Raw genomic sequence first — 12,945 nt, 5'->3', positions numbered from 1 at the left:
CTTACCATTCTTACCAATGTAATTACATGTAAACCAAGATGGAGAAAATTTCTGGAAGGCGTGGATCACTCACTTCTCCGAAAAACATATGCTCGTTTGTCGGAGTAAAGTGGAACCACAACACAGGTTGACTAGGGGCTATTATTCGTGTCGGAATTTTCTTAATACACTGACTGGCCAAAGAAAGCATATTGACTGGCGCGACTTCTCGGTATGTGACTGCATCGCACTTTCTATTTACCTAAATTGCCTAAAGGCTAAAGGTGAGAACAATTCTTACAAACTTGTCTTTCCTAATCCGTTCGTTACACGGAAATTTTCTTCGTTCAACGGAAACCATTTTAAGTGTAATTACCAAGAGGAATTCAAAAAAATTCGCTATAAAGAAGTTGGTTAAACAGAGGTCCGACTGTAATAAATCAAAAATGAAGCAATTTTAAAATACATAGCTGATTGATTGCGCCATTAAAATGGTGGGAATGGGGTCCCGCTCGCCCGACCGTAGTTTAGGCTCTGAATACTCAATAATTGCATTCAGGATTTCATTTGTAAAATAAATGATGGTTTCAACAATGGGCTCGCAAATTTTCAAAAAAAAAAAAATAAATAACAATGGGCTCTCGCGAGCCCACTATAGCTCACCACTTATGGGTAAACTATGGAGTATTTACACTGATATTATATAACTAAAAAACGATATAAAAAAAAAACAATTTCAAATTAAAAACCACACGCTTATCTAGAAAACTCACAGCGCCACCAGATGTACATAAAAACCTGTACATCATCAAAAATGGTTCCACCTTAATCAAAAATGTAGCAATTATTTTAAGATTTCTGAGAGAGTACACCTAGCTTCGTGTCTTCACTCTTATATGTGGGAAATGGTATGTATTCCTATTACTAGAATTAAAAACGAGCCTGCTTGTCAGTATTTATTTTCATGTTCTCTGTGGGTTTTATATATATATATATATATGATATTCCTTCTGCTACGGTGATATTGGTTTACTGGGATAGAATTTATTGTCAAAATATATGCATATAAATTTATTGAAAATTTTGTCACGATTTGTTACTCATTATTAACACGATCTGTTACCCACGAATTAATTGGTATGTTTTGGGATTACTTCTGCCCACTTACAGTACTTTTTATTTTTCAAAAAAGTGGCAGAGTTGTAGCAGTACGGGATCATAGGATAGAAATGGAATTCTGAAGGAAAAATCATATTTAACCAGCCTAGTAAGCTCTTTTAATAGTCATTCATGAACTGGGCTGTTTCCTTTGGTTCCATGTCAGTGATGTCGGAAATAATTTTGACATTGTTTACTTAGATTTCAGCAAAGCATTTGACTCATTCCTGAATGAGAAGTCACTCAATAAGCTGTAATGCATTTGAATTGCAGGAAAATTCCTGAGATGAATTACAGGTGGCTTCAGGGAGACAAATGATTGTTATCATTTTGGGCCAACATAAGAAGTGGCATTCCCCAAGAATTTGGTATCAAAAATTTTGATATTCTTAAATTACATAAAACGATACAGGGAATGGTGTACAAATTTTCAGGTGATATCAAGATTGTTAGAGTAGCTAATAATTGGCAAGCAGCAATTCTCTAGGACTAGGTCTTTTACAATTATCAAGCGACTCAGAAGCCTATGGCAGATATAAGCTAGTCTGTAATTAGGTGACAAAGGAGGTTAGGCAGGCGAAGGCAGATTACGAGAAATCCTTGGCAAAAGATGCTAAGAAAAACAGCAAAGATTTCTTTACTTATATAAACTCTAAAAGGAAGGGGATGAATCTGATTGGTCCACTTGACATCGATGGTTCGACTGTTGATGATCCTGCTCAGAAAGCAAACAAACTGAATGAGTATTTTGCATCTACATTCACACATGAGGAATTATTAAGGTTTGAAAATGGCAGAAGGTTATCAAATTGTAGCAGGATACTTAATGATTTTGTAATAACTGAAAGCAAAGTGGAGGAGAAATTGTTGAAGTTAAACATAAGAAAAGCACCTGGGGTGGATGGGATCTATCCAGTTATAGGAGGCGGCAAAGCAACTAAGCAAACCCTTAGCCATAATTAAGAGAGCGTCCTTGGACTCAGGGGAGGTTCCCACGGACTGGAGATGTGCAAATGTATCCCAAATTCACAAAGGGGGATCGAAGGGTGACACGAGTAATTACAGACCAGTTAGTTTAACTTCTGTCCCGGGTAAAATAATGGAGTCACTGGTTAAAGATGCATTGCAGGATCATCTAGACAAGACTGCAGCAATAATTCAGACACAGCACGGGTTTGTTAAGGGAAAGTGTTGTCTGACAAATTTGATAGGATATTATGATGTGGTTACAAAGGAACTGGATGCAAAAAATAATTTTGATATCATATATTTGGATTTCAGGAAAGCTTTTGACACTGTTGCGCATGGAAGACTATTGTACAAATTGGAGCAGACTGGTATTAAGGGTAAGTTGCTACAATGGATAAAAGGATGGTTAAGTGGGAGAAGACAGAGGGTGGTAATCGATGGGTGCTGCTCTTCTTGGACTAATGTTATTAGTGGAGTCCCACAGGGTTCGGTGTTAGGTCCACTGTTGTTTTGTATATTTATCAATGATATTGATGAAGGTATATCAGGCTTAATGTCGAAGTTTGCAGATGATACAAAGGTTGGCAGGGTTGTTAACGACAGTAATGGCAGTGTGCTACTGCAACAGGATCTAGATAATTTGGGCAGATGGGCTAAGAAGTGGCAACTGAAGTTTAACCTTGACAAATGCAAAGTACTGTATATGGGTAGAAGTAACCCCAGAGAAACGTACCAACTGTGTGGTACTACACTTAAGGTGGTAGAAAATGAAAAAGACCTGGGAGTAATTGTGCAGTCAGATATGAAGTTTTCTGAGCAATGCAGACAGGCTGCCAGGGCAGGTCATGGGGTTTTGTCAATGATATATAGGAATTTTGCTAGCAGGGAAAAGGAGGTGATTATCCCTCTGTATAAGGCAATGGTCAGGCCATGCCTTGAGTACTGCGTACAGGCCTGGAGGCCTCATTTTAGGAAGGATGTAGATTTACTTGAGCGTGTACAGAGAAGGGCAACAAGATTTGTGAGGGGAATGAAGGGATCCTCTTACCAGGAGAGGGTTAAGTTCTGCAAATTGGAGCAGCTGGAGACTAGGCACCTGCGCAGTGATCTGATTGAGGTATATAAGGCCTTGAATGGGTTGAGCACGCTGAATTCTGATGGGATCCTTCCACTTGTTCAGATTACAAACCTAAGGGGGCATAAATTCAAATTAAGAAAAGACAGATGTAGAATAGATGTGCGGAAATATGCCTTTAGCCAGCGGGTGGTTAATTGCTGGAACAAACTTCCATCCGTCGTTGTGGAAGTTGATATGTTGAATAAATTTAAGGAGGAACTGGACAGGCATTTGGAGGGAATGGTGTGATATATATTTTTTTTTTTATGTATGTTTATATATGTATGTTTTTTTTTTTTTTGGCAGATGCTGCATAAGCTCATACGCTTGCTTTCTTGCATCACATGCCACTACTACTTACATAGACTTTAAGCAAGGTCAAAAAAAAAAAAACAGAAAAAAGTGGCATCTGTCTTTTTATGCAGCAAAATGCAAGGTTTGGAAAATCTCTGCAAAATCTTTGCAAAATGCAAGACTTGGAAAATCTCCAGTCTGTGGGGACCTCCACTGTATCCAAGAATGCTCTCATAAGTCTGGCTAAAGATTTGCTTATTTCCTTTGCTACCTCCCTTAATATAATTGGATAGATCCCATCTACACCAGGTGCTTTTCTTATGTTTAACTTCAACAGTTTCTCTTCCATTTAGCACTTAGTTGTTTAGCTTAGTAATTATAAAATTATTTAGTTCTTTTTTTAGAGTTTGATAAACTTCTGGCATCTGCTTCCCTAAACAATTCCTCATGTGTGAATGTAGATGCAAAATATTCATTGTTTGTAAGCAACCTGAGCAGGATTATCAACAGTCAAACCATCGATATCAAGGGGACCAATTTGATCCATTCCATTCCTTCTAGTGTTTACATAAGTAAAGAAGTCATTGCTGTTTTTTTTTTTTTTTTTTTTTGCATCCTTTGCCAAAGATTTCTTATCTTCCTTTGCTCGTCTAACCTCCTATGTGACTTGATTACAGACTACTTTATATCTACTGTAGGCTTCTGTGTCTCCTGATAATTTATATGCCTCCCGTGCATTTTTCTTCTCTCCCACAAGTCCCATCAGTTCATCTGACATCTATTTAGGTGAAGAGTATTTCTTCAAATATTTCTTCACTATTTCTATATGAAGAGTATTTCTTAATTGATACAAAAAGCTTAGTAGCTTATATGATTAATTCCTTGAATACATCCCATTTAGAGCACATACATTTAGAACTCAAATGTATGTGCATACATTTGAGTTCCCATTTAGAATTTGCTGATGGTCCCCCTGTATAGGATTTAAATAGTATCTGAGATAGTGCAAAAGCCCTTCACTTTATACTTGATGGTAGTTACATATATTAGAATATCCCAAATAAATACACTGTGATCACTGCTACCTAGTTGTTCTTTTATCTGCCAATTCATAATGCATGATAATCACTGCTGATGATCAGATCAAGAGCATTACTCCCTCTTGTTGCCTCTTTAACATGGTGCTGTGGATAAGTCATCCAATAAATCCACGTCGTGCTACTACATTAGTAGCCAACTCGCAAGTTACAGTCAGTATATGGAAAGTTAAAATCCCTCATTATAATACATTCTGATTTACTGGCCCATTCTATTCCTCTGTACATTGGACATCAGAATCATTAGGATTTTTTTTTTTTTATTTTTATGAAACCTCAAACATGAGAGGTATTAGAACCTATAGTACTTAGTACCATGCGTGGGTTGGAGATTGTGAAGATGAAAGAAGATATTTGTTGACATTAGACTTGACCTTTGTAGACTATAATTTTCAGGAAATACGTATGAAGGAAGGTTGTTCCAGAAAACGGCAGTTGAATGAATAAACTAGGAAGGTGAAAAGTTGGTTCTGTGAGTCTGAAGTTGGACAGTAAATGGATGTTGGCTGGTGGCAGCATGTATTCGGACTGTTTTGATAGAGAGGGCGGGAATTATAGAAACCAATTCAGAAGAACAGTGCCCATGGAAGTATCTGTAGAAAATGCATACAGCAGACAGTATGTCTATGAGACAGAGTGGAGAGACTCTGTTAGAGATGAGTCATTAATTAACCTAACTGCCCTCTTCTGAATGGAATCTAGAACCATGAGAGAGGTTTTGGGGGTACCATCCCAGATGTGGGAACAATATTCCATGGTAGGGTGGATTTGCGATTTCTACAGACTGAACAGCTGTTTGGAAGAAAAGTAACGTAGAAAATGAAAGAGAAAACTCAAGTTTTTTAGATGCAGAGGAAGCAATATTTGTAATGTGCTTATGCCAAGAGAGATTAGAAGTCAGGGAAATCCAAGTTTATGCCTCCGTAGCCATGTGGGCAGGAGCAGCAGTGCGTAGCGCATGCTTCTTGATTAGACCGGGGTTCGAGCCCGTGAGCCACCAAATACGGAGGATGCGGAAAGGTCAGGGAATGACCACCACATATCCCTGGAGCAATATGGTCTTAGTTGCTAATGCTTCTAAAAACCAAATAACAACAACAACAATCCAAGTTTATCATCTACCTGAGCATGATAAACAATGGTCAACCCATCTATTTTAAGTGGTCCAATCTGATTCATACTTTTCCTTCTAGAGTTTGCATAAGTAAAGAACTCTTTGCTGTTTTTCTTTGCATCCTTTGTCAAAGATTTCTCGCAATCTGCTTTTGCCTGCCTAACCTCCTTTGTGACTTGATTACAAACAAACTTCTATCTGCCATTGGCTTCTGTGTCACCTGATAATTTATATGCATCCCGTGCATTTTTCTTCCCTGCCACTAGCCTCATTAATTCATCCGACATCCATTTAGGCCTGAACCTTCAACAGTATTTCTTAGTTGGTATGAAAAGTCTAGTAGCCTCCAAGATTAAGTCCCTGAAGGCTTCCCATTTAGAATTCAACGTTGGTAACATCATCAGTTGATCCCACTGTACAGAATTTAAGAACTGTCTGAGACTCCTGTAGTCACCTTTACAAAAGCAAAAGCCCTTCCCTTTAGCCTTGATGGTAGTTACATATTTAAGTAATTCCCATATCAGTACATTGTGATCACGGTCATCCAGTGGTTCCTTTATCTGCAAATTCTTAATGCAAGAATAATGTAAGATTCTTAATGCAAGAATAATCACTGCTGATAATCAGATCAAGAGTATTACTCACTCTGGTTGCCTCTCGAACATGCTGTTGTAGAAAACAGTCATCCAATAAATCCAAAACCAAAAAAGTCTTGCTAGTGTGCGAGTGACCAATCCACAAGTTCCAGTTAATATCTGGAAAGTTAAGATAACCCATTATAAGACATTCTGATTTACTGGCCCACTCTACTTCTCTGCACAATTGCTCATTATACTCATGAAATTCATTAGGCTTATAACACACACCTACTCTCATTTTTCTTTTCCCAGTGCTAATGTCACACCAAACAGACTCGAGAAGAAATGAAATCTCGCAGGTCGTCCCATTTTGCATTCTTGTGATGTCAAACAACACGAGGTTGGGAATATCCACGAGATAAAGGCTCCATTGGAGAAGAGACAATTACCAAGTTGTGATCTGAGGTGCATAAAGGACCACTTACTTTGTCCGTGTAATTAGAAGGGTTGTTTGTGAGAAAAAGATCAAGCGTGTTGGCTGTATGGTTAGGTAGGTAAATGAACAATCTGTATGAGGTCATTAATAATTACAGAAGCCTCAGCATCTCGACTGGGTCTGTGTGACTAGAAAACAGAAGCCATCTGGAGTTGTGAACATTAAAATCACCAAGGAAAATTACCTCAATGTTAAGAAAGTTGGACTGGAGAAAGTAAAGTTGCAAAGGGAGGAAGTAAGTTAGAGTTCCAAGTGATTAATGGTGTTGGGAGAACGGTAGAGACAACAGATGAATTTGATAGAATGAGGTAGGGAGATTTTATAGTATTATAGTATAGTATTAGTAACGGCCGTATGGTGCAAGAAAGCCTATGGCTTATGCTGCACCAGCCAAAAAAAAAAAAAAAAAAAAAAAAAATCCGAACAAAACAATGATATAAACAAAAATTAAATAAATAAATAAATAATAATAATTAATAAATAAATAAAAATAATAAAATGAAATAAAAAATAAATAAAAAGGAAATTAATCCTATCATCCTATGCGCTTCCCTTACCCGAAAGTACTATCCAGATGACCTTTGAATTTCCCCAAACTGTCGGCCTCTACCACCCATGAAGGCAACTTATTCCAATAATTTATAACTCGCTGGCTAAAATAAAACTTCCTGCAGTCCAATCTAAACATTTCCCCCCGTAACTTGAATTTATGTCCCCTAGTTCTAGCATCATTTATAATCTTGAAAATTTCGTCCTCATTCATTTTACTGATGCCTCTCAGAGCCTTAAACACCTCAATCAAATCTCCTCTAAGGTGTCTAGTTTCCAAACTCTGCAACCCACATATTCGAAGTCTTTCTTCATAAGGACGCCCTTTTGCCGATCTCACCAGGCGAGTTACCCTTCTTTGCACCCTTTCAAGAAGCTCGATGTCTTTCTTTAGGTGCGGTCTCCATACTTGAACACAGTATTCCAAGTGTGGTCTAACATAAGCCTTATATAATGGGATTATCACGTCCCTATCTCTACTTGCAAAAGTTCGATAGATCATCGATAGGACCCCATGGGCCTTCCTTGCAACCTGTTTACAATGCTCAGAGAATTTCATGTCTGACCGTATCGTAATACCCAAGTCCCTTTCCTCCAGTACTGGGTTTAGTTGAACTCCACCAAGTGAATAAGTTATTTTGGGATTACTGTTTCCCAGGTGTATTACCTTACACTTTGTTGGATTAAAGCACAGCTGCCATTTTTCTGACCATTCTTGAAGTCTATCTAGGTCTCTCTGAAGAAGCTCAGCTTGACAGTGATCATTAACTACTCTACCAATTTTAACATCATCTGCAAATTTAGACATCCCGCCCTCTATCCCTTCATCAATGTCGTTTATGAAAATTAAAAACAACAGTGGTCCTAATACTGATCCTTGGGGAACCCCACTTCTTACATCAACCCAATCTGAGGAATAGCCATTTATCACAACCCTCTGCCTCCTGCCCTGAAGCCATCCTTCTATCCATCTAAGGATTTTCCCAGTGATTCCAACCTGTTCTAGCTTATAAAGCAACCGCTCATGTGGGACTGAGTCAAAAGCTTTGCTGAAATCTAAATAAACAATGTCGAAATTATTCCCTAAATCCAGCTCGTGAGTGACCCTTTCGAAATAGCGAACCAGATTTGTTAAACATGATTTTCCCTTTACAAAACCATGCTGAGTATCCTTGAGAATTTCAATTCGATCCAAATGATCCTGAATTCCACCCTTGATCATTGCCTCCATGATTTTCCCTACTACTGAAGTCAGACTGACAGGTCGATAATTTCCCACTTCACTTTTAGAGCCACCCTTATGTATGGGAGATACATTTGCACTTTTCCAATCCAAGGGAATCTCCCCAGAGTCTAGTGATGCTCGCATAACCAGCCTCAGTGGTTCAATGCACTCGCCTGCCGCCTCTCTCAAGATTATAGGGTATATTCCATCAACTCCAGGAGCCTTACTGGTCTGTAGGCTTGAAAGTTTTTTCATTAAATAATCTTGCGAAATTTCAATATCATTAATTACATATTTTTTAACTTCGCTCCCACAATTTCCCATTGCCACAAAAGGCTTTTCATTTGTAAATATCGATGCAAAATAACTGTTGAGTTCATCTGCAACGGCAGCTGGTGTATTTATTACTATCCCCTTTCCCTTACGTAAAGGTCCGATCTGGTTTGTCCTGCTTATTTTAAGCCAGATAACATCGAAAAGAGGAGATTCCAAATTACCAAGTTGTTGTTTGTTATTTCGTTTTTAGGAGCATTAGCAACTAAGGTCATATTGCTCCGGGGATATGCGGTGGTCATTCCCTGACCTTTCCGCATCCTCCGTATTTGGTGGTCACGGGCTCGAACCCCGGTCTAATCAAGAAGCATGCTATGCACTGCTGCTCCTGCTCACCTGGCTACGGAGGTGCCGAATTTCCAAGTCTCTGATAGGGAATGTCAGAATGGACATATGCACAAGTACCACCTCTGAGGCAAAAGGAATCGTACAGCAAATAATTTGGGCAAATGAGATGAGCAGTGGTTGAATCAGTCAGTAACAGAGATTCTGTCAGAAAAAGTACATGGGGTTTGGCAGACTGCAAGTGGAAACAAACATCATTGAGATTAAAACTGAGACCACTTATGTTTGTGAAATGAACTATGAAGTGTTTGGGAGGTTTAGATCTTTTTGCAGATAAGTTTGCTCTATTAGTTTGACAATTCATGGTGTATTCAATAGCCTATAACACACTCCTCTTATTTTTGTTTTCCATTGCTTATGTCATACCAAACTGTACCCAAACTTCAACTGAATGTACTGCCATATTTTATGCACTTCTTAACTAAAAGCTTAACCCCTCTCCCACCTATCCTCTTTCCTTTCTGTACACATTGTACTTCCCATATTCAAATTCTGCATCCCTAATATTGGAGTGACACCATGTCTCTGATATTCCAACAATGTCTGCATTTGATGTCTTGAGCAGCACTTCAAAATCATCAATTTATATACTTTGCTCTTAACTTTGGTGTACCTGCAAGTATACATGCACTTGTTCTTACTGTTAATTACTCTAACTCAGCTCATGTGTTTATTTGTTTCATGAATACTCTAAGCAGTCCTTCAAATCCCCAGCATCTGCTGCTCGTTGCAACAGAAGCAGTGCAAGAATCACTTTTACCTCTGCCTGCAGGTATTTTTAATCTATTAGTCTGTGTATCCCCCAAATTAGAAGTTTTCTGACCCATCTAACACTGCTGTGATGCCACTGGCAAATCTTGCACCCTTTTTGTTTAAGTGCATCCCATCCCTGTCGAAACAGTCTCCCCTTTTGACAAGCACAGACCACTCTGTGGAAAAATTCTATTTCACAATCCTCGAACAGTCTCTCTAGGGTCGAACTGATTGAGAAGGCTCTCATAATATTCTCCCTACTATCTTGTCTGGGCAGAATTAGACACTTTCAAATTTAATCCTAGCTCATGACTTTATTTCAACATTTCCCTGTACTTTGTTAACTTCTCTCAATCTACTGAACTTTGTTGAAAAGAGGGCAGTTTGGTTAATTAATGATGCATCTTTTACAAAATTCTCTCTACCCTGTCTCACAGACGTTCATTTCGTACTTAACACTTTTCCGATATGTACTTACATGTGCACCGTTCCAAATGGTCATCTGAAATTTTCTCACTGTCTTCCCAACCAATGAGAACACGTGCAGCAGTTGTTCAGCATTCATCCACTACCCAACTCCAAATTCAGAGGACCATCTTTTCCTTGTACTCATTTATCCTTCCTGGTTCTTTTCTCTGTAATGACCTTTCCTCACAAATTTCCAAATAAGTAGTCTGTGGAAATTAGTCTTAATGTCACTAACCTTTGTTTTCTCAGGCTTCACCCCATATTTGTGCATCTTGGCATCTTTTTGTGCTTTTTTTTTTTTTTTTTCTTCAAAAAAAAAAAAAAAACTTTTAATCCACAGTTTTATATGATCTTACACTTCTAGGAAAGAGACTAAACCGATAATGCCACTTTCAGGAAATGTATCAACTAGAATAGTGATTGTTCAATGTATTGAAAAATCAGAGTGCAAGTTTTAGTATTTAAACTTAAACCAACAAACTTATTAATCTGTATATTAATGACAATTTCATAATTTTTACTTAAATAAATATCACAAAATTAAACTGCTCATCAGTTTTTTTTTTTTTATTTATTTTTTTATAAAATAATTGAGCACATTCAAAAAGTCCCAAAAATCTAATCTTTTTTTTAGATTTTGCAGTGAACAACAAATTAATATTCTTAAAAAGTATAGTTAAAAAACAAATGCAATCCTTTTTAAATATTATTAAATGATTATCATATAAAGATCTCTTTATTTAAATATTTGTTGTTTTATGTATTTTAAAGTATTTCATTTTATTCTGCAGGTTGCAAGTTACCTGCTGGAGTGATTTCTAAAGAAGTATGGAAATAGAACTGTAGCCATTAAGATGGCAGGATAAGTAGAAATCTAACACTGGGATTAATGACTTATTCTTACTTTTCATGCTTCATGAGGGCACAAGAGACCTTTTGTTATTACTTTCACTGTTTTAAACAACCAAGCAAACATTGACTATGAAAGAAATGTTCAGTTGCAAAGTTTGTGGTAAGACATATTTACAGGCAGGCAAGCTTACTACACATGAAAAAAGACACACTTACGAGAGAACTTTCCTCTGTGAATACTGTGGAAAGGTTTTTAAAAGAAAACAAATCCTTTTGGACCACACTAAAACTCACACTGGTGAAAAACTTTTCTCATGTAAAATTTGTGGTAAAACATTTAACCGGTGTACCTACCTTGTTTCACACAACAAAACACATAATCACGAGAGGCCTTTTACTTGCAAAACCTGTGGTATGACATTTGCACAGTCTTCATATCTTGACAGGCACAGTATACGTCATAATTTTAAAGAGAAAGAGAAAGAGAAACATTTTAAGTGTGAAATATGCTGCAAAGCATTCTCTTCTTCTAAATACCTTCAGAAACATATGATAGTACATAGCAGTGAGATGCCATTTGCTTGTGATATATGTGAGAAGAAATATAAATATTCACAGAGCCTTGTTATCCACAAACGAATTCACACTAATGAAAAACCATATACATGCGAAACATGTGGAAAGGCATTTGCTGATTCGGGACATCTTAAAGTGCACTTAGTAGTTCACTCGAATGAGAAACCATATACATGTGAAGTATGTGGAAGAGCATTCTCACGTTCTAAGTCTCTTAAACTGCATTCTGTTCTTCATTCCCAAGTGAAACCATATATGTGTGAAATGTGTGGAAAAGAATTTTCTTCCTTGCGTTATCTGAACACACACAAAATAGTTCACAACAATGAAAAGGCATACATTTGTAATACATGTGGGAAAACATTTTCAGATAATAGACTTTTAAGGAGTCATACCAGAGTACACACTAAAGAAAAACGTTTTGTATGTAACATATGTGGCAAAGTATTTTCAAGCTGGAATGGGCGGAAAAATCATTCTAGTCAACATACTAATGTAAAACCCTATGCCTGTGAAATATGTGACAAAAAATTTTATCTTTCACATCATCTAATATCACATCGTAGAATACATACTCATGAGAAACCACATACTTGTGAAACTTGCCAAAAAAAATTTTCACATGTTGGAAATCTCAAGCAGCATTTAAGGATTCATACCAAAGAAAAACCATTTACATGTAATACTTGTGGAAAATCATTTGCCCAGTCAGGAAGCCTTCGTGGACACATGAAAACTCATCGATAAAATCTTGTGTTTGAGGAACATAAGGTAATAACATTTCCGTTGTGAATTATTTTTCTATTCATATTTGTGTCATATTTATTCTTTAAGTAGAAACAGTAGTCCATCTAATAGTTTCCAAAAGCAATTCCATAATGCGTGTATAATGTGAAACACTTCATTAATAGTTCAGCAATTTAATGATTAAGGCAGTCTTTTCCCTGTATAAACATTAAACAATTTATAAATTGAATAAATTAATTAAGAAATAAATAAATAACTTCTGCTTCAATCTCTGATGCTGGCGTTTCTTTTCTCA

General features: G+C 37.2%; 1 protein-coding gene across 1 annotated transcript; it reads left to right on the top strand.

Annotated features, from left to right (window-relative positions):
• Positions 1 to 779: 779 nt before the first annotated feature.
• Positions 780 to 12,725, top strand: LOC150075664 (uncharacterized). Its single transcript, XM_090388729.1, has 2 exons — positions 780 to 887; positions 11,267 to 12,725. Exon 2 carries the CDS (start codon positions 11,457 to 11,459, stop codon positions 12,648 to 12,650), a length of 1,194 nt encoding a protein of 397 aa, XP_090244855.1. The 5' UTR covers positions 780 to 887; positions 11,267 to 11,456; the 3' UTR covers positions 12,651 to 12,725.
• Positions 12,726 to 12,945: the final 220 nt, after the last annotated feature.

Source organism: Mastigoproctus giganteus, chromosome 14 (assembly GCF_048544385.1).
Source record: "Mastigoproctus giganteus isolate SK-2022 chromosome 14, ASM4854438v1, whole genome shotgun sequence".
Lineage (NCBI taxonomy): Eukaryota > Metazoa > Arthropoda > Arachnida > Uropygi > Thelyphonidae > Mastigoproctus > Mastigoproctus giganteus.
Note: the sequence above shows the minus strand (reverse complement) of the source record. Positions and strands in the feature narration are given on the sequence as shown.